Source organism: Schistocerca piceifrons, chromosome 3 (genome assembly GCF_021461385.2).
Source record: "Schistocerca piceifrons isolate TAMUIC-IGC-003096 chromosome 3, iqSchPice1.1, whole genome shotgun sequence".
Classification (NCBI taxonomy): Eukaryota; Metazoa; Arthropoda; class Insecta; order Orthoptera; family Acrididae; genus Schistocerca; species Schistocerca piceifrons.
Window position 1 is genome coordinate 843,071,463 of NC_060140.1, and position 23,836 is coordinate 843,095,298.

The following is a 23,836-nucleotide window of genomic DNA, read 5'->3' on the forward strand; positions in this document are numbered from 1 at the left end:
TTTACACTGTTTAACAGCACTACATCACATTATCACCATCCATTTGGCAGCCACGGAATTAAGAAAATCATTTGCTGTTATTATCATCATCATCACCACCACCACCACCACCACCACCACCACCAACACTACCACCATTGTGGAAAATATGAAGGAGAGAAATGTGTAGCTGCCTGCACAGTTTCCTTGTTTACTACATACAGACCATCACAAAACATAACCGGTACCAGGTGAAACATTAACCCAGAAAATAAGATGCATTTCAGCACATAACTTAAAGTATTTTATCAAATCATACATTCCAAATTCAAAATATTGAAAAGTAATATCACAGCATTTAGCAAGAATTTTGTACTTGTCTCACCTTATTAAATACTTTTTCGTGTCTTCAATGTTCTGTCTCTGTTCAGAATGAGTTCGTGAACCTTTCTTTCTGTACTCCTGAAGTAATGCTGCACTTGTCTGCAGAGAATTTAGGGTCTTCACAGCTTCCTGCACAGGAAATTCAAGTCCAATAACATAAAAACAATACCACTTATTATTAAAACAGAAACAAACAAAGACACCAAGAGTATAAATCTTACATCAAACCTATTCCGTACATTGTGAGATGCCTCTGTTTCTTGTCTGCACACCATTATAAGGCAAACAAAAGAAATAAAAGCATCATATCACTGATTCAAAGTACAGCACTCGGAGGAAAAAACGTCACTGATATCAACAGTTGTGTAATTGATGCCCACAGCTCAGTCAAATATCTTATCATGTATGACATAATAACTGACAATGAGTGATCACACAGACTGGGATTTACATGAAAGTAATTTTAGATAGACGCCAGCAAAAATGCACAGTGACTACATTAATATGTTACATATTTCTGCACAGTCATGTAAAAAACTTTCAACCTCTGATCACTTTTAGCACTTAGAGCTTAACAACAGTAACTTTACACAACATATATGCTGAGGCTAGTTGTCACTAATATGTAGAGTGTGCTATTAGCTTTCACAGGATGTTTTAAAATAAAACGTTCTCCACTTACACAATAAAATCCAAGTGAATTATTTCAAGTCGGTTTCAACATAAACTGAGAAGATATCAGTTTACTATTTATTCAACATAGAAAATTAAGTAAATCATCCAAATTTGGTTTGAGCTGGGAACAACCATTGAAGTATACATGGTATTAACACTATGGTCTATATAACTTTGTCAATTTTCGAGTTATCTAACACACAGTTAAACCAGATTATTAATTGAGTCACTGTGTTTCCACTGCCACTAATTTTGACCTTCTTCTCACTGTAAATCAACATGTATTTTCAATATCTGACAGTTATCCATATGCTCATCTGTAAGTAGAACCATTAGGCATTATTTCAGCAGTCTGTCTTTAGTCATCAACATGTTAACATCTCTGCTCAAAGTCTGCATCTCCATGTTGTCAGCAATCATTCAGGCTGTACAAGAGTCCTCATCTAGTGACAAGCTCGGGAACACCTATGTCCAAACGTCTTAAAGAATCTGTGGTTAGTATTTACTCAATTAATATCTCTGGACCAAATGTTTTACTAAAACTTTAGTGGCACACTCTATGAACAGTTAAAAATTGGCAATCATCATTTAATTGTGTTTGTGGGCATTTAAAATGTGTGATTTTAAGTTCTATATTGAGATTGTTGAATAAGTACTGAGCCCCTGTTTAAATTTGTTAAATGCAGCTGCTAGCCTGTGTTTTCTCAACTCAATACAAAATCACAAGAATGGTCATTCCATGGTAACTCATGTTACAAGGTGATGTTTATATTATAAGTTTTGGACAATTAACAGAAGGAAATGTTTCTATTAAATATTTTTTATACCTCAAAACATACTTTATGTAGAACGCTCTGTAAACCTATATCACATTGTTACATTTTTATATTTATAAAACCAAATCTGATAATTATTCTTGGTAACTCACGTTACATTTCCAAGAAATGGCTTTTGCATGTGATAAAGAAAATACAAAAGTATGCTCTGTTTTATGTGAACATTTCTTGTAAGATTTACACACAATACCAGAAGATCTTATAAGTATTTTAACAAAGTTCCGAACATTTAATCTCCAATAAAATAAATATTAAAACATAATTAACAGGTAACTTGCATTACAACATACGGTAACTCACGTTACATTATCACAGATCACAGTCAAACCTGAAATAACCATGGGAATTTACAACACTGGGAGGGTTCAATTTTCTGATAAACTTGTCTTTAGTGTAGTACATCTCATCTTTAATTTCAGGCCACTTCCTATCTTTCATCATAACATCGGTTTTACACTCACCATTTTCAATTTTAGTAACAGTACCAAGAAAAAATAAATTGTCATATTTTACCACCACCCAGTCATCTACTTGTATATCTAGTGATTTTTCTGTTCTGTTAGTGTTTCCCTCTGGAGCCGACGAAGTAGTGTGTCTCCTACAACTTCAGTATTATAGAGTTCCAAGGGATGAATTTTAGAAATGTTCAAGAAAGGCTTGAAGTTCTTGATTAAGGCTGAGAGGTGTAGTTTTTTGCTTCTTTGGCTAAAGTCTTCTTCACCCATAAAAACTGCTGACACCTTAGGAGAAGAATTCAACAATGCTTTTACAAAATCTGTTTACAACACATTTCCTGTTTTTCACCCGAGACCAAACTTGGCGTTTGACAGCCCCACCAATTCCATCCACTGGCCCCTTCCCATGAGAAGTTGCAAAGTACTTCCATGTAATTATTTTGGCATGACTCTTACTTAGAACTTTTATAGCCTCTGCAATATATCTGTTTTTAAACTGGGAAGCAGGACCATCTGACCAAATTGTAACTTCTCTAATATTTTTTGGTAGTTCTTCAAGAAGTCTATCAACATAGTGAATGACATTGTTTTTTGTGTGGTCCAGATCATCAGATACCAACTTGTAGGCGTGAGAAGTGCCTGAATGCGAAATCATGGCAGTAAAAATGGTAATTTGATTCTGCTGCCAATGTGTACTTTGCACTTCATCTTGACTTACACATGTAAAAATTTCAGAAAAATTGATTTGTATCATGGCAGTTAGCATCGCAGAAGACAGTAATTTCTTGTCACTCTGATAGTTCTTTGATCGTTCTCTCTTAAAGTAGAAGTGCTCTAAACATTTAGGTCCCATGGTAAGAATATGATCAATAAGATTCTGCAATGTACCTTCTTCCTCTACTTTCAAAATTTTGCCATCACTCTCCTGCCACACATACCATTTCATGCTGTACTCTTGTACAGCAGTACATAAATCAAGAAGTTTAACTGCCAATAAATCTTTACATTTCATGCACTTTCCCAACCAACAATCAGCTGTAGGCTCTGCACATGGAAAAAATTCTGGCCAGTTACTGGTGTACTTAGGTATTTGAAGTACTATGCTACGAAGAGAGTTAATAGCACAGATGATATCTCCAGAGACATACGTTGTGTGGAAGTTTATTTGCAAGCATGACATGTATGGGTGTTAATCCTGCGAATTTACTTTTACCAATCACTTTGCCATTTCCTTCACAAAACACTGCATGGGCTTCTTTCAAAGAAAACATCAAGTGTCATACTTGCAACTTACCTTTCTCATCTTTTACAGTCACAACATCTTTGCATCCAGGGGCCTGTCTGCTAATGCCATCCCTTTCATAGAAATTTCTCACTGCACTTATTATTTTTCATCACTTATTTTTTGTTTAGAGATTCTTTCTGCTTCTAAAGGTTCATCAAATGTATGATACAACCTTCTAATAACACATTTTTGTTTTCTGGGTGATGCTGGAAGTACACGTTTCAATTTTGATATGGCGTTTCCCAATGAAGAGTATTTTTATATGCTGGAGAGGCAGAACTACTTTGTGTAGCTGAAGATGCTTCCTTTAGCTGCTTCCTGTCCTTGGCAACTCTTTCTCTAACATTCCATTTCCTGTCTGCAGCAATCCTTTCTTGTTCTCTTTTATTCAAACATTTTTGCTTTTCCTGCTTCTTTTTCCTGAATTTTTTCATAGCTTCCTTGTGTTTGATTTTATACTCTTCATATGTGCCTTCATCTTTCAATTTCTGCCTTCTTCTTCTTCTCCTCATCTTTTCAGCTGCACTTAAAGGCATTCTGCAAGAACTGAAAATTGTTGTAAAATAGAAATAGCTATTCCCTATGGGATTTTATGTGGCATATGGAGATAAATATACATTAAATATGTTGAAATATATTGTTAGTTGTGTTGTATGGAATTCAGAACCAATCTGACTGCTCAGAATTATAACTAATCCTACAAAAATTATGGTAACTCGTGTTACATAAATAAAGGTAACTCACGTTATGTGAATTAAATATCCTATACCAGGAGAAGGCTTCCAGGAGGAAATTTATTTGAGACACCAAATTATCAGGTACACTTATGTGAAGGACAGCATAGCATATAAGATTCTATACTGTAATGTATTTTGTGAAAATCTTAAAAAAATTGGCATTTGGTAACTCGTATTTTTTGGGTTAGGTTATACAAATGTTTTTGTATTTATAATGCTTATTGTTTGCTTCTAAAAATATACCAAAAAGAAGAAGAAGTGATGTATAAACCACAAAGAATTATTATAAATTTCATGATTTTTTTCTTACTTTGAAATTGATCAAATCTTCTGCATGAACAAACTCAACGCTATAATCTTCAAAACAATGGCTCCCACAAGTAAACAATAGGTTTTGGAGGGGAAAATAAATCTTGCCAACAAAATTCAGTGCCCAGCCTACATATGTAACAGGGGAAAATATTCCCACAGAAAAATTAATTTTTTGATAATGATTCCTCATTTACATGGAATGACCCAGAAGCTGATAAATAGTAACATGTGTTGAGAGTAATAAATGTGATAGAAGATTCCAAACATATCTCAACAGTATTGTCATACATTTAACAACAGCATTACGAGACCAACCAGTTTCAGGAACAGACGCAGCGTACTTAGAACAATATAGCTCTTCAGCTAAAAAGTTTCCAGTTTACTTCTCATTCTCTCTAGTAACTAAAAACAAGCCAATCCTCTCATCTGAACACACTGGTAAAATCATCCACTGAGCAATGTTAATTTCTTTGAACTTAATAGTCTTTCTTACCCAAAAGTAATAACTGAATGGTTACAGTATTTATGGCTAGAATTTAATTTAATTACAATACAGAGTAACATTCACCATTAAGGCTGTGTGTGTCAGAGGAGATAGGCAAGGTACATACTTAACTATGAGACAGTCAAGACACTTGAATGTGGAGTGTGGGGACATTTCAGTCAGTGGAAGATGCTGTAAGTAGGCTTTGCACCTACCCAGCCAGCAACCAATGATACATCCAAGGGAAGCAGTCACATAATTCATTGATGCCAGTCTTCCCACAGACAGATGCAAACTGACAACGATCCACCCTGCCACCAGACAGTATCCCAGACATCAATAGAGGTCATTGGCCCCATAGACCTATTCTCCTCTATAGGCCACATGACAAAATGGTGCCTACAGTATCCTAACACCCGGGCTGTTTTTAGACTGGCTTTCGAGCCCCGACGGACAGTTCACTCCGAGTGGGCTTCCTGGACCAGTGCTGAATGCAGTAGCATTCCATTAATCAGGAACTCACACTGGAGCTGCCGTATCAATGTCTTCAATTCCTGAGTCAGTGATCAGCTAGTGGACTTGCAAGATTTCAGATCTTTTTTTTCCATTAGTGCTACGCTGGATTTGCTGTGTTCCATCATACTGAAATTCTGATCCTTGACTGTCCTTCAGGGACTTTAACCTGTATCAATTCCAAATTCACAACTATCACGATACTCTTTGGACTGTCCTATCGGGACCTGAATTTTTGCTAGTAGTGCATTGTGTATTTATTAATTAGTGACATTTTCAGGTAGTAGTTATGTTCTAAAGACCTTCAGTCTTCAGTCAATACTGATGTATATTCTTTAACCAAGATGTGACTGTTTTGCTCAGGCCTTCAGCCTCCATATAATTGCTGCTGTTATTTCCATATTCATGAAGGGACTCTTTATGCATATTTGAGAAGAAATCGTCTTTCTAAATTAATTACTCCTTAAGTGGTACTCAACACACAACAGAGAAATTGTATTCTTTCTTGTTAATTAAATTTGTTCTACCAAATTTGCATGAATATTTCTTGTCTGTCAAACCAGGCAGATACAACAGGACACTTCATCCTTGAGCTACAGTAGAAACACCCACACAAATCCAGCAGAATTATGCATAATTCAAGTGATAACAATTACTAAATAAGTTATTAAAAACCAAGCTGAGCATACAGAAACCCTTTACACACACTGAGTTTTCATATTTGTAATACTATTTACTACAAAGAACTTCCGGAAGATAAACAAATAAGTCAAATTAATGTGACGAATGTCAACGGAGGTGCCAATCTTCTACAAACATGTTCTACGTAGCCAAGTGAGAAACTGTTCAGTATGGTCATTACACAGCATAGCTGAGGATTCGATGCTGTTAAGCCATAACTTGTTATCAAATTACCATTTTGTACTTAAAAGTAAAATACATGTTAAGAGTGCCTCATGTGACATATAATGTAATATTACACAACTATCATGAAGATATAGTGATTCTATGTACAAAAGTTGAAGTGTTCAATATACTCGTAGTGATTAGGCAATATAACCATAGCACTGACTTACAGATTGGTCTCACACGGCACTGATTTTGCCATATAGTTAGACAGATGTGTTTGTTTAACACAAGTGAAGAAATAAAAACTTAGCATATTATTGTAGTGGCAATAATAGTGATTCCATTTACTTTCATTGCAGAAAGTAGTTATGTTAGAAGCAGCAACCTTAAAAGAAGAATTACAATGGGAAAAATAAGACAGCTTTTGGAGACTTAAGCTGAGCAGGTCTCTCTTCCTACATCAGCAAAACCACTGAGTGCAGATTGTTGGGATTTACTCTCGCATTTTATCTGTCACAGCCCTTCATATGCAACTTAATGTAGGAAAGAACTTATGGAATTAGCATATTCATATGCAGTAACACATCACAGCTTAGCAGTCCAGGAATCACAATAACTAGATGAGAAGATTGGATTACAATCAGGCCTTCCCAGTAGTGAAAATACACTGTGTGATCAAAAGTATCTGGACACCCCCCAAAAACATTCATTTTTCATATTAGGTGCATTGTGCTGCCACCTACTGCCAGGTACTCCATATCAGCGAGCTCAGTAGTCATTAGACATTGTGAGAGAGCAGAATGGGGCACTCTGTGGCACTCACGGATTTCGAACGTGGTCAGGTGATTGGGTGTCACTTGTATCATACATCTGTATGCGAGCATTCCACACTCTTAAACATCCCTAGTTCCACTGTTTCCAATGTGATAGTGAAGTGGAAACGTGAAGGGATATGTACAGCACAAAAGCGTACAGGCCAAACTCGTCTGTTGACTAATAGACACCGCCGACAGTTGAAGAGGGTTGTAAAGTGTAATAGGCAGACATCTAGCTAGATCATCACACAGGAATTCCAAACTGCATCACAATCCGCTGCAAGTACTATGATAGTTAGGCAGGAGGTGAGAAAACTTGGATTTCATGGTCGAGCAGCTGTTCATAAGCCACACATCATGCTGGTAAATGCCAAACGATGCCTCGCTTCGTGTAAAGAGCGTAAACATTGGACGATTGAATAGTGAAAAAAACATTGTTTGGAGTGACGAATCACGGTACACAATGTGGCGATCCGATGGCAGGGTGTGGGTATGGTGAATGCCCTGTGATCATCATCTGCCAGCATGTGTAGTGCCAACAGTAAAATTCAGAGGCAGTGGTGTTATGGTGTGGTCGTGTTTTTCATGGAGGGAGCTTGCACCTGTTGTTGTTTTGTGTGGCACACTGATGTTTTAAGCACCTTCTTGTTTCCCCACCGTTGAAGAGCAATTGGGGGATGGCGATTGCATCTTTCAACATGATCAAGCAACTGTTCATAATGCACGGCCTGTGGTGGAATGGTTACACAACAATAACATCGCTGTAATGGACTGGCCTGCACAGAGTCCTGACCTGAATCCTATAGAACACCTTTAAGATGTGTTGGAACACCGACTTCGTGCCAGGCCTCACCAACCGACATTGATACCTCTCCTCAGTCCGGCACTCCGTGAAGAATGGGCTGCCATTCGCCAAGAAACCTATTAGCACCTGGCTGAATGTATGCTTGCAAGATTGGAAGCTGTCATCAAGGCTAAGGGTGAGCCAACACCATATTGAATTCCAGCATTACCGACAGAGAGCACCCAGAACTTTTAAGTCGTTTTCAGCCAGGTGTCCGGATACTGTTGACGACACAGTGTATTTATGAGATTACACCAAACATGAAAATACGCTCAGAAGCATCCTGAAAGTAAAGGTGATCTTATTAGTGGGCATGTGCCATATTCATGGATAGAGACTTTCAGAATTGGCACAGATCTCTTGAGGCTTCACCTGGTCGTCATCCCAAAAGGCCACCTTCCTCATGTTGACCTTCACTTTAAGGATGGCGACGTCAGTACCTCTGTGCCCTAAAATGAGAAATATCCTCACCACTTTTGTTCTGCTGCCCACCCGACTTAAGCAATATCCCTGACTGTCGCTACTCCATCTCTGGTTCCAGCCCCTTGCTTCATGGCTCATATCTCGCCGGCAATAGCCCTAGATGCACCCCCCCCCCCCTCCCACCCACTCCAGTCCGATCACAGGTATTTCTTACCCCCATAAAAGCTAGGGCTACATGTGAAAGCAGCCCATATATGATTTACAAACTAAACTCCAACCACTGGGTTACATGATACGTGGGCATAACAAATAACAAGCTATCTGTCCTCATGAATGGTCACCGACCAATTGTGGGTGAGAGAAAGCTGGACCAGTCAGTTGCTGATTATGCTGTCCAACACAATGTGTTTCTTTTCAATGACTGCTTCACAGCCTGCGTCATCTGGATCCTTCCCACCAACACCAGATTTCCTAAAGTGTGAAGGTGAGAACTCTTCCTATGACAAATCCTTTGTTCCCGTAAACCCCTGGCCTCAACCTTCGCTAGTCACTGTCCTCCATCTACTTTCCCCATTCCCAATTCTCACTTCAGCCCTACACATCAAATGGTTCAAATGGCTCTGAGCACTATGCGACTTAACTTCTAAGGTCATCAGTCGCCTAGAACTTAGAACTAATTAAACCTAACTAACCTAAGGACATCACACACATCCATGCCCGAGGCAGGATTCGAATCTGCGACCGTAGCGGTCGCGCGGTTCCAGACTGTAGCGCCTTTAACCGCTTGGCCACCACGGCCAGCCCCTACACACCTTCAGTCTCATCTGTTCAAGTGTACAGTCCTTTCTCCTTTTCTGTTTCTCTCACCTTTCTGTGAAGACAATGTGTTGAGTCGCTGTAAAAGCCATATCTGGGCTGGTACTCTAACAATTTTACTGATTAAAGGATTTTCATTCTAATACCCCTAAAAACTTGTGCCGTTATCTGTGAAGTAGTAATAACGTGAATAATAATTTTTTTGACCACCTATAAATAGCTATATGATTTGAGGCTCTCGCAGAGAATATGCTGCTTCAATGGTTTGCGCTTGTACTGCTGGATCGGATCATCAGATGTCCACAATATTATGGAGGACAAGTTTTTCCCCATCATCAGATGATGCTGATGGAATGAAATGTCTGCTGTGAGTGCAAGATATTTATACCTGCCAGTCCAAATCTCAAGCCTAGACAGCCCCGCCACATGCTCAGTGGTTGGAGTGTGTGCATCTGCGGCAATGGAGGGAAGAGTCTCAGTTACCTTCCAGATGCCATCCCTGTTGCATCTCGTGTCCAGGTGTCACAGTTTGCTTCAATTGAGCTTAATATAAGCTACCATGCCTTGCTGAATTGGAAGCCAATGACCCTGTCGATTAAATTGTTAGTCACAAGAATTTCAATTGCTTCTTTGAAAATGTAGTCTCAAAATTTATCAGTGGTGGCCAGGACTTTCACTTGCTGGTATTTCGTTTGATGAGCAACTGCAAATGTGGTGTTTTGCTACTGCAGACTTGTGTATACCTTAAGCCAATGCAGACGGCTCTATATCTCCATGCCTCCTGCTGCCACCATCCCTCGTATAAGAAAAGCATGCTCAACACTCAGTACACGAGCCAGAATCCATCTCATATGAACAAAGTTGGATGGTGCAGCTGCGGCACCTGGAATCTCTCTTCCACAAGAATGACTACAGCAACTGACATATTCAGACAGCTCTGTGATGAACAAGCCCCAAGAACAACACAGAAGACGAAAACACGGAAGAAGATGAGAAGACCGCTTTCATATGTTTGGCGAAATCACCACATAATGCCAGTTTCCTGTCCGCCAGCAAAAACATGAGCTTTGTTAGGGACAGTGAGAAATGACTTAAGTCTCAAGAAAGTGGGGATGTACGAAGTTATGTATGAATGTAAAGAAACTTATACAGGACAAATTATCCACAGAGCTGAAGACTGATGTTTAGAACATGGGCGCCAAGCCTGCTTACTGCAGCCCAACAAGCCTGCAATAGCAGAACACTGCATTCAAAATGGACATAAAATGAATTACCAGCAAACGAAAGACATGGCTACCACCAGTAAATTTTGTGATTGCATCTTCAAAGAAGCAACTGAAATCCATGTGACTGATAATTTAGTCAACAAGGACACTAACTTCCAATTGAGCAAGGCATGAGAGGCAATACCATGGTTCATCAAAACATAGCATGACACCCTAAGCGACACTCATGGCATGTGGAAAGCAACTGGGTCTCCCCCCCCCCCCCCCTCCCCGCTCCCCCACTGTTGCAGCAGCATGCACCTCCACTGAAGTCATGGACTTTCAACGATCGGATCCGGTATTACACCCAAGAACCCTGGAAGCACAACAAACATCTAATTTTTATTTTCTAGTATTTCCTTCTAATAGCTGGAAGGAACTTTGCTGGCATAAAGTTTTTCTTCCATACAACATTAAAGAAATTCTCATTTATGTAAAACCAAGATATTAATTTGTGTGTGTGTGTGGGGGGGGGGGGGGGGAGGTAGGGTAAGGAAGGTTATGTTTTAATACCCCAACATTAGTGGAGAATGTCAGCAGAGTCCTTAACATCTTGCCATTTGCCTTAATCTATTTAGTGAAATCAAGGGAAACCTAAATCAGGGGTTTAAATCTTGCTAGCCAATGTGCTAACATCCTTGGTATACATTCAAGAACAAGGATGGGATGATGAACAACATAAATATCTGGTTGCATTAAATTTGGAGACTGAGGCGGTGATACTTGTATTTGCACCACACAGTGGTGCACACGTGTTATATGTTTGCTGACTAAATCAGCAGGTCAGTATTTGTTCTGCCTGCTCCAATTACAACAGGCAAGAGTAATGGTCAGAACCTGACCTGTTAAAACAGCCAAGCACCACAGCGGACAGATGAGATTGTTGCCATTTGGAACCGTAGTAGGTTACAACATTACTATCTGCCACTAACAACTCATCTTGTATCTTTTTTCTCTCTCTTGAATGAACTAACAGTTCTGAATATTAATTATTATTGTTTACTGGCAGTTCTTGGCATTTAGTCTCCTGAAAGTAAGTGCTCACCAGCCATTTGTTTCTTTTAATTTCAATTTTTTCAGCTGAATTTTCCTTTTGTCACATAATGTTTACTGTATTTTGCTCTAATTACTTGAAAGTCACACATCGCAATGTTCCAGCAAATTCTTCTTGCTCATTTCTCCTCTAGCACTAAGAGGTATTTTGTAAAATGTCTGTCACTGTGGCATATAAAACTCTAGTCCTCATAATAAAATGTGTTCAGCAGAAAAGTTGTCCACAGAATTAACGCAAGACAAATCAAAGAAAACAGAATCCAAACCAGTACAACAGAGGCTCAGGATGAGCTTTGCCACAGATTCTTCAGTACTTCTGAATCTCATCGTATTACATATTTACCATGCATAGAATTTATTTACAATTATCCATAAATCTTCATAGTTTTCATGAAAATGCATGTATTTGTTTCTGTGCTACAGCTGGGAGAAGCAGGTTATTTATTGCCTTGAATTCCAGTGCAAATTGGTTTAAAAATAAGGTATGTGGATGGATGAGAACATTAAAAGGACTAAATGTCAACAGAAGCAGAAGAAAATCTAATGTTATTACACAAATAGTCAAACAGTGATAACACTAAGCAATTAAATGTTAGTAATAAACTGCATGGGAAAAGAGGAATAACTATGATGGTTAGGAAGCACAGAACTAAAACTATCAATGGCTTGATTTAAATGTTTAAAAGTGTAAAAAAATGGATATCAAACAATGGAAAACTACTAACTAAAAAAAAACAACACACACACAAATTTGCATGCAATTTAACAGAAAGAAAGAGTTCTAGCATTAACTATGTGAGTTAACATCTACAAAAACCACGCAAGTGTACTAGTCACTGTAAAACATTAACTTCGTAAATGGCTAGTTTGAGTTTGACATGCTTCTTACTCATTAGTACTCGTAATTTATTCCCCATGTGTGGATTGGTGTACACCCGTCACACGTCGTGCTGGTTTATGGAAGTAGATCTTTGCAGATTCTGTTAATTGGAATAAAAAGAGAAATAAATGTATATAAGAATAATATGTAATTTACTCTCTGACATGCTTGACATTATATTTCAACAATGTAACTATAACTCCTCCTCCTCCTCCTCCTCCTCCTCCTCCTCATCATCATCATCATCATCATCATCATCCTCATCATCATCATCCTCATCATCATCATCTGCCTCCTGACATACGCTGGAAAGTGTTCTCCCCTTAGTATGTGCAGTGGGGAATATTTTGAGCAAACTTATGGAGAACCCACAGGTAGGCTGCTTTCTCCAGTGGCAACAAACCTATTCATGGAGCACTTTGAGGACAAAGGTTTGCAGCTGTCCACATGTAAATCTAGTAATTTTTATTCCACTATGTGGATGATACTTTTGTCACATGGCTACATGGATTGGAGAAATTAATTGGGTTCCTTCAACACCTCCACTCACATGGTACCAATATACTGTTCACTGTGGAACTAAAGAAGGAAAGACAGCTATCTTTCTCAGGTGTCCTTGTGAGATTGGACAGTTCACTTGGCCACAGCCTACACCACAAGCCTATGCACGCTGACCTATGCCTTCATGCAAAGAGCTGTCATCTTCCATAACAGAAGAACAATGTTCCCTGAGCTTTGGTCCACAAACCTATAAATCAATGAGACCAAAGACAGAGATATAGCTCCCCTACATGGGTGTGATTTCAATGAAAATCACTGGAATTCTGAAGAAGTATAGCATTAGGCACATAGCTTGCCCACTGAATAAGACAAGCAATTTACTGGGAAGTGCAAAAGACGACACAGGATTACACAAGCCTGGAAAGCATTGTGTGTCCATGTGGTGTGTCATGCATCAGCCAAACTAATTGGAAAAATGGAGACCCAATATCTGGAGCAAGAACACCACACACATTTCTTGCAACCAAGCAAAAAAAAACACTTCTAAAGATTCCAAAATTCTGGAATGGTCTTATCAGAGAGGCAACTGAAATGAGATTAGCCACAAGTTCAGCACAGCCCAAGATCCCACCATACAATCAAAAGAAGAGTGGAAGTGGACTCACATGAGTCCAAAAACATGAGAAGTGGCTCCTATCAATCCATTTGAATATCAATAACCATTCATAGGAACACACTGATGGACCACAAACACTTGAGGTCTTCTCAGGGAATGTCAGTGGGTGTTAGGGAAGCAAAAAGGCAGAAGAAGGAAGGAATCAGTGGATATAAAGGGGAGAGCAGCTTCCTCGGATGAGCCAATACCTCAGGTAGCATCTAATGATAATCATGAGTTACACTGTTGAAATGTTGTGCGAAAAGGACATGACATCCTGGCTGCATACCTGATAGACGCTTATGTATCATCAGTGGCAGCAGAACAAGGAAACTTACAAAAAACAATATACTACTCTGGCATACATACAGATTTCACTCTGTGTGAAATATTTTTTTAAAAATGTGACATAGCAAAAGATGGAACTTCTCATTCCATACGATAAAATTCATTTTTAGTGTAGACTATAGATTCAATGGTGCCCCTTTCCTTGTTCTGTTTGTCAAAGTTAAGTAAAGCTACAAGTTACGTCACTTAGAGAGAGAGAGAGAGAGAGAGAGAGAGAGAGAGAGAGAGAGAATTTAAATGTTAGGACGCCTTTTCAAAGGTATCTGTCTTGAGTATAGCCCTTCATAGTAGTGAAATGCATATGATAAACAGTTCTTTTAAGAACAGAATGGTAGCTTTTTGAAATGTGGTGATACAGACAAAAGGTGAGGATAAGATGGACAGACCAGGTAACAAACTGTTAAAGCAGATAGCACTTTCTTTGCTGATGATGCAACCATCATAATCAAGACCAAAAGACCTTCAACAACAGAATGAGCAGTAAATCAAATATTCAGATGTATAGTCAATTAGTTTGCAGTACATGGTCAGTCACTTGGAAAAAATAGTGTTATTCTGTTCCGTATAGAAGGCAAGGTACACAGTCAACAATGATAACTGAACATGAGAGAAATGAAATATGTAAACTTGACTGTGCACGATTTCTGAGAGTGTATTTTGTTTAAATTGTAATCACATATTACAGATTTTCACAAAACCTTGAGTTCGAAATTTGCTCTATGTGAATTGCTGATTTTAGAGTTGAAAGGATTAATAAATTATCTTATTTAACATACTTCCATTCATTTATGTCATCTATACTAATAATAAATCTGTAAAACCGCCATGTCTTCCTATCTCTTAGAACAAGCTAATATCCAAAACTACTAGACAAACTTTCATGGAGGTTTTGCAGGTATCTTGAGTAGCTTTGGGCACCATATAGGCTTTATTTCATCAAAATCGGATCATGCAAAAAAGATGTCCATACATATTATAAAACTGTATATATGTGTGTATATGTTCCACATCACATCTGAAAGCACTGTCTGAAAGTATTGGACAGGTTTCAACCAAACTTGGTGGACATATCACTTACTGCCTGGAGAGAACTGCTGCGGGGATAAGAATCACCTACCTATCAAGGGGTGGGAAGGGGTGGCAGAGGCAAGGGTGAAAAAGAAGTGTAGACCACAATGTGTAAATGCTAAGATTTTATTCATCTACATGGATCTCTGAAAATCATACTTCAGTGTCTGGCAGAGGGTTTATCGAATCACCTTCAGAATAATTCTTTATTATTCCACTTTCTAACAGTGTCCAGAAAAACAAACACCTATAACTTTCTGTGCGAGATCTGATTTTCCTTATGATTGTTTCTTCCTATATAGGTCAGTGTCAACAAAATATTTTCACATTCGGAGGAGAAAGTTGATGATTGAAATTTTGTGAGAAGATCCTACCACAACAAAAGTGTCTTTGTTTTAAAGATGTGCACCCCAAATCCTGTATCATGTCCTGATATCCGCTCCCCTATGTCGCAATAATGCAAAACATGCTGCCCTTCTTTGAACTTTCTCAATGTACTCCATAAACCCTATCTCATAAGGATCACACACCTCGGGCAATACTCCAAAAGAGGACAAGCAATTGTAGTGTAGGTAGTCTCTTTAGTAGACCTGTTGCATCTTCTAAGTATTCTGCCATTAAAACGCACTCTCTTGTTCGCTTTCCCCACAACATTTTCCATGTGTTCTTTCCAATTTAAGTTTTTATTAGTTTTAATCACTAGGTATTTAGTTGAATTTATGGCCTTGAGATCTGATTGATTTATCGTGTACCCAAAGTTTAACAGATTGTTTTTAATACTCGTGGATTACGTCACACTTTTCATTATTTAGGGTCAATTGCCAATTTTTACATCATACAGATATCTTTTCTGAATCGTTTTGCAGTTTCTTTTATTTTCTTTTGACTTTACTAAACATTAAATGACAGAATCATCTGCAAGCAACCTAAGACAGCTGCTCAGATTGTCTCCTAAATCGTTTATATAGGTAAGTATTTGAGAGCAAGAGCACTTGCAAGTCTTCTTCTATAGTAGAAAACACGCATGGGCATGTGCGTGTGCGCGCTCACACACACGCACACATGTGCACACGCACGCACGCACGCACGCGCGCACACACACAAACACACACACACACACACACACACACACACACACACAAACACACACACACACGGTTAATGTCACTGGCCACTTTGGCTGGACTGCCACAGGGGCCAGAGACATTTGGTCGTGTGTGTGTGTGTGTGTGTGTGTGTGTGTGTGTGTGTGTGTGTGTGTGTGTGTGTGGGCGCGCGCATGTGCGTGTGTGCGTGCACGCGTTTTGTGCTTGTATGAATGTGTGAAGACGGCTTTTGGCCATAAGCTTAATGCACAGCTGTCTTTCCTTTGTGCCTGTCTCCAACTCAACATCTCATCTATATGGTGAGTAGCTGTCTTTATTCCATCCAGCACTTTCCATTGTTAGGTATGTTGAGAGACTTCTTGTTTCATCATATCTCCACACTGAGATCATTATCAAGGTTTCAGAATATGTCATCAGAGCTATTTAAACAAACTTGCTGTATGTAGTTCAGAGCCTGCAAGAGGTTCACGCTCAGCTTACAAGGAAAATATGAGGATGTGCAGAAATAAAAGGCTAAAAGTAAAATTCTTGATATTAAAGCTTTATAATATGGCAAGGAAAGGGTTTCTGAAGAAGAGAAATTTGTTAACATCGAGTATAGATTTAATTGTCAGGAAGTAGTTTCTGAAAGTATTTGTATGGAGTGTAGCCATGTATGGAAGTGAAACATGGGTGGTAAATAGTTTGAACAAGAAGAGAACAGAAGCTTTCGAGTGGTGCTACAGAAGAATGCTGAAGATTAGATGGATAGATCACATAACTAATGAGGAGGTACTGAACAGAATTGGAGAAAAGAGAAATTTGTGGCACAACTTGACTAGAAGGGATCGGTTGGTAGAACATGTTCTGAGGCATCAAGGGATCACCAATTTAGTATTGGAGGGCAGCGTGGAGGGTAAAAATCGTAGGGGACACCAAGAGATGAATACACAAAGCAGATTCAGAAGGATGTAGGTTGCAGTAGGTATTGGGAGATGAAGAAGCTTGCACAGGATAGAGTATCATGGAGAGCTGCATCAAACCAGTCTCTGGACTGAAGACCACAACAACAACAACAACGGAATCATCTGCTACTTGCATACAACAGAACTGCTGAAATAACTAAACAACTTGACATGAATGTTGTTAAGACACAGGTGCTTCAACAATAAAAAGCTTGTTACTTCATTTATATTCGTTCCAAATGTTGTAAGTTAATATACTTTGGGATAGCTCAATCAGCCAAGCAAGTACAACAATTTCTTTTTAGTCTGAATTCAATAACACCTAGCACAAAGCTGTTCAGAGACCTGAATAAAGTAGCTACCGATCCTTACTACATTTAGTCCTAAGTGAAAATTGTCACAAGTAGCATTTATGTTTCAAATCAACAGCTCAGTTCACAGACTCAATACCAGGAATATGAATAATCTTCATATAGACAAAGCCACTCGCTTTTGTTCAGAGAGGTGTCCATTACTGAAGAAGATGGAATTTAAATAATTTGTCAGATGCAATCTAAATAGTTTAACACCAATCATCAGCAGTTAAGCTACTAACAAAATACATTTTAAAGCTACTAACAAAGAACATTTTAAGAGGAGCATATTGAATTTACTGGTTGCCAACTTAATCTATCCAGTGATCAATTTCTTAGAAAAACTGATATGTTTTGTAGTAAATAACAAAACACTTAAGATGAAATTATGTAATACCTGACTTCGGCACAGAATCTATGCAATAAAGCAATTTGCATAATTAAGCCTTTAAACCGTTTTTAGTTTTTGTAGTCATTGGCTACAATGATCTAGGAATATCTGGTGCCCTTTATTGTTGTTATTGTGGTCTTCCGTCTGAAGACTGGTTCGGTACAGCTCTCCATGCTACTCTATCCTGTACAATCCTCTTCATCTCCAAATAACTACTGCAACTTACATCCTCTTGAATATTCTTACTATATTCACCTCTTTACGCCCCTCTACGATTTTTAACCCCCCACCACCCAATACTAAACTGGTGATCCCTTGTCTCAGAATGTGTCCTGTCAACCAATACACTCTAGTCAGGTTGTGCCACAAATATCTTTGCTCCCAAATTCTGTTCAGTTCCTGCTCATTAGTTACGTGATCTACCCACCTAACTTTCAGGACTCTTCAGCAGAACTACATTAAAAAAAGTTTCCTTCCATTTCTATAATATTGCCTGCAAGTTCATCTCCCTCGTATAGACTGTCTACATACTTCTTCCCACTTCCCCTTCTTTGCTTACGACTTTTTTTCATCTGAGCTCTTGATATTCACACAGCTACTTCTCTTTTCTCCAAAAGCCTCTTTAATTTTCTTGTAGGCAGTATCTATCTTTCCCTAGAGAAGTATTCTTCTAAATCCTTGCCTTGGTCCTCCAGCCATTCCTGCTTAGCCATTTTACATTTCCTGGCGATCTCATTTTTTTAGACGTTTGTGTTCCCTTTCATCTGCTTCATTTGCTGCATTTTTATATTTTCTCCTTTCATCAATCAAATTCAATATCTGCTGTTTTATCCAAGGATTTCTATTGAGTCTTGTCTTTTTAACTGTTTGATCCTCTGCTGCCTTCACTATCTCATCTCTCACAGCTACCCAGTCATCTACTACCATAATCCTTTCCCCTCTTCTACTCAACCATTGCCTATTGCTTCCAATAAAACACTAAACAACCTCTGGTTCTCTCAACACAACCATGTCCCATCTCCTTATTTTCCTAACTTTTTTCAATTTCTTTAGTCCCAATCTACAGTATATTATCAATAAATTGGGGTCAGAGCCCAGATCTGCTCCTGGAAACATCTTACAATTAAAATCTGGTTCCCAAATCTCTGTCTTAGCATTATATAATCAATCTGAAATTATGCTCTGTGCAAAATTCTAATAGGCAGCTTCCTATTTCATTCCTTTCCCACACTCCATATACACTTACAACTTTTTCTTCTTTTCCTTTTCCTAATATTGAGCGGCAGTCATCTGTCACAATTAAATTTTCATCTCCATTAACTATCTGAATAATTTATTTTACCTCATCACACATTTCTTCAATCCTGTGTCATCTGCAGAGCTAGTTGCCATATAAACTTTTACTATTGTGGTATGTGTTGGCTTTGTGTCTATCTTGGCTACAATAATGCATTAATTATGCTGTTCATAGTAACTTAGCCATATTCCTATTTTATTATTAATTATTAAACATAATCCTGCATTACCCCTATTTGATTTTGTATTTCTACTCTTGTAGTAACCACACCAGAACTCCTATTCCTCCTGCCACTGAACTTCACTAATTCACACTATAACTTTAACCCATCCATTTCCCTTCCTACATTTTCTAACCCACCTGCCCAATTATGGGATCGAACATTCCACGCTCCGATCTGCAGAACGCCAGTTTTGTTTCTCCTGATGACGACATTCTCCTGAGTAGCCCCTGCCTGGAGATCTGAATAGGGGACTATTATATCTGTAACATTTTATCCAAGAGGCTGCCATCATAATTCAACTATACAGGAGAGTTGCATGGTCTCATGAAAAATTACAGCTGTAGTTTCCCCTTGCTTTCAACTGCTTGCAGTACCAGCACAAGCAAGGCTGTTTTCGCTGATGTTACAGAGCCAAATCGATCATCCAGACTGTTGCCCCTGCAACTACTGCAAAGGCTGGTGACCCTCTACAGGAACCACACATTGTATGGGCTCTCAACAGATAACCTCCTGTCATCATTCCAACTGTTGTACAGCTATCTGTACTACTGTGGCACGGAAGCCATCCCAACAATGGCAAGGTCCATGGTTTAGTAGTAAGCTTTTTGATTACCGTGTAGATTAATTTTCTTACTCAGTACCCTTGAGTGCTGTTTCATTTAGGATGTGTGGAAAGAATATTAGTGTATCAGCTGTTTCGCAAATATGTATTACATGTTTTTGTTTTTCTGACTTGTTGCACATCCTCAATGATGCCAACTACATTGAGCACTGAAACTGTAATGACAAGCAGGTGGAAATTTAAGGAGACGGAACCTGAATAAACTGAAAGAACCAAAGGTTGTAGAGTGTTTCAGAGAGAGCATTACGGAACAATTGACAAGAACAGGGGATAGAAATACAGTGCAAGAAGAATGGGTAGCTTTGAGATGAAATAGTGAAAGCAGCAGAGGATCAAGTAGGTACAACGGTGAGGGCTAGTGGAAATCCTTGGGTAACAGAAGAGAGATTGAATTTAACTGATGAAAGGAGAAAATATAAAAGTGCAGTAAATGAAGCACACAAAAAGGGATACAAACGTCTCAAAAGTGAGATCGGCAGGAAGTGCAAAATGACTAAGCATGGATGGCTAGAGGACAAATGTAAGGATGTAGAGGCACATATCATGAGGGGTAAGATAGATACTGCCTACAGGAAAATTAAAGAGACCTTCAGAGAAAAGAGAACCACTTGTACGAACATCAAGAGCTCAGATGGAAAACCCATTCTAAGCAAAGAAGGGAAAGCAGAAAGGTGAAAGGAGTATATAGAGGGTCTATACAGGGGCGATGTTCTTGAGGACAATATTATGGAAATGGAAGACGTGGTACATGAAGACGAAATGGAACATACGATACTGCATGAAGAGTTTGACAGAGCAATGAAATACCTGAGTCGAAACAAAGCCCCGGGAGTAGACAACATTCCATTAGAACTACTGATAGACTTGGGAGAGCCAGCCCTGGCAAAACTCTACCATCTGATGAGCAAGATGTATGAGACAGGCGAATTACCTTCAGACTTTAAGAAGAATATAATAATTCCAATCCCAAAGAAAGCATGTGTTGACAGGTGTGAAAATTACTGAACTAACAGTGTAATAAGTCATGGTTGCAGTAGAAATGTCGGAACACACAAAGCAACACTGACCCTACGAGTGACCTCAGAAGATAGGTTAAGAAAAGGCAAACCTACATTTCTAGAAGTTTGTAGACTCAGAAAAAGTTTTTGACAATGTTGACTAGAATATTCTTTTCAAATTCTGAAGGTGGCAGAGGTCAAATAAGGAAGCAAAAGGCTATTTACAATTTGTACAGAAACCAGATGGCAGTTATAAGAGTCAAGGGGCACAAAAGGGAAGCAGTGGTTGAGAAGGGAGTGAGCCTATCTCCGATGTTATTCAATCTGTATATTGAGCAAGCAATAAAGGAAATGAAAGAAAAATTTGGATAGGAATTAAAAATCCATGGAGAAGAAATAAAAACTTTGAGATTTTCTGACGGCATTGTAATTCTGTCAGAGACAGCAAAGGACCTGGAAGAGCAGTTGAACGGAATGGAAATAGTCTTGAAAGGAGGATATAAGATGAACATCAAAAAAGCAAAACAAGGATAATGGAATGTAGTCAAATTAAATCAGGTGATGCAAAGGGAATTAGATTATGAAATGAGAAACTTAAAAGTAGTAGATAAGTTTTGCTATTTGGGAAGCAAAATAACTGATGATGGTCAAAGTAGTGAGGATATAAAATGAAGACACAATTGCAAGGGGAGCATTTCTGAAGAAGAGAAATTTGTTAATATCGAGTATAGATTTAAGTGTCAGGAAGTCTTTTCTAATAGTATTTGTATGGAGTGCAGCCACGTATGGATGTGAAACATGGACGATGAATAGTTTAGACAAGAAGAGAATAGAAGCTTTCAAAATGTGGTGTTACAGAAGAATGCTGTAGATTAGATGGGTAGATCACACAACTAATGAGGAGGTACTGAATAGAACTGGGAAAAAGAGGAATTTGTGGCACAACTTACCAAGAAGAAGAGACCGGTTGGTAGGACACGTTCTGAGGCATCAAGGGATCATCAAGTTAGTATTGAAGGAAAGCGTGGAGGGTAAAAATCGTAGAGGGCGACCAAGACATGAATAAACTAAACAGATTCAGAAGGATGTAGGTTGCAGTAGGTACTGGGAGATGAAAAAGCTTGCACAGGATAGAGTAGCATGGAGAGCTGCATCAAACCAGTCTCAGGAGTGAAGACCACCACCACCACCACAACCACAACAACAACAACAACATGCAGTTAAGTGTTGCTGGGTATACCTTTTTGTTGGAGAAGCAAACTGTGTATGGAGTGCTGTAAAGAAGTATTGTAGTATAAACAAATTTCAAGTGAATGGCAAAGCGTAAACACCGTGCTAACGTAGTAGGTTTAACCACTCTAAACTTATCTCCCCCACCCCCCACCCCACCATGTGCATCAACTCACTTTCCAAACACCACATAACAGCGCCCCATTAATGAGATTGTGGCAACATTTGACTGTGCAAGTTGCCGGCACAAGAGAGAAAAGGTGAACCGCTGATTTAGCAGAGTATTTACTGTTGATGTAGAGTTTGTTCATTATTTTTTTGTATTTATGTTCATACGATTTAGTGTGTAATGAAGGTCTGTATTGAGTAATCATCGTATTCTCAGTTTATAAGGGAATTATTTCTTGTTGTCTAAATACCCAAGGTGGTGTTCCTTGGGGAGGAGACTCTTTTTGTGATTATAATGAACGCGACATTGCAACTGCCAGAGACTGATGATAAAGTGAAACAAACCACATCTCTAGCTACGTCACAGCCACTGACACTAATTGGCAAAACACGTATTCCATGACTTGTTTTAGTCATGTCAAACTTCAACCTTTATGGTACAATCACCCACTGATGCAGTTTATGGACATAAAGTGCACCTTTAAAAACATTTCATATTGAGCAACTAGATAACAGATGCCCATCTCAAATCTTCGTAAGTTACCAGTTGGTATTTGCACAGTCATGGTAACACATCAAGATTTGTCATTGCAGATATTGGCAGAGATGGCTGATGCCGTACTGAAGCACCAGTAGGTGCTAAAATTGGGAGTACAACTGACAATGGTCAGGGAACGAGCGTTGAAGTAGCAAGCACCAGCTCTACCACTGAAATGCGTATCATGAGTGCTGCTGTGACAACACAGGAGGAAAGAGTGAAACAGTTAGAACATCAAATCATACACTTGGACTGGACGCAACCAGCACAGCTATGAGCATGCTCTTGAGTGTGGACAGGGCACTGGAAAGATGAACGGCGTAGATTTGATACAACTACTGACCAACAGCTTTGGTATAAAAAACGTTTAGGAGATGCGGCCCACCATAACAACAGCCTCTGATGTCACCGAAACGCTGTACACATACGTTAGAAGACACTGACGTTGTCATCAACAATGCATGTGCCCGCAAATGAAGGCTGAGAGACACCGTATAAATGCAACACTGTCGGCATTGCACTGGTAACTGAGGTTACTCGTGTACAATAGCATCTCCAGTAAAATTTCCTTGTAGATTCGGGGTCTGAACAGTGTCTACCCCAAATAGCCGAGAGTTGTGCATGCCACACCGACACAGCATATCCTCACCAATGCAAACAATCCATGGATGACACTGGCTTTGGGCCTTCAATATGAGCCTACCTGGATATTTATTATACCAATGTCACTGGCACCACACTCGTAGCAGATTTTTTTGGCTCATTTTCATCTATCAACGGATTTAGTCA

At 38.9% G+C, this 23,836-nt stretch overlaps 1 protein-coding gene across 1 annotated transcript in view; it reads right to left on the reverse strand.

Annotated features, from left to right (window-relative positions):
- Positions 1-23,836, reverse strand: part of LOC124789455 (folylpolyglutamate synthase, mitochondrial-like) — a 129,274-nt gene that overhangs the window by 76,141 nt on the left and 29,297 nt on the right. Inside the window, exon 3 of the mRNA XM_047256817.1 lies at positions 365-492. Coding sequence (XP_047112773.1) covers positions 365-492 — 128 coding nt within the window. The remainder of the gene's footprint in view (positions 1-364; positions 493-23,836) is intronic.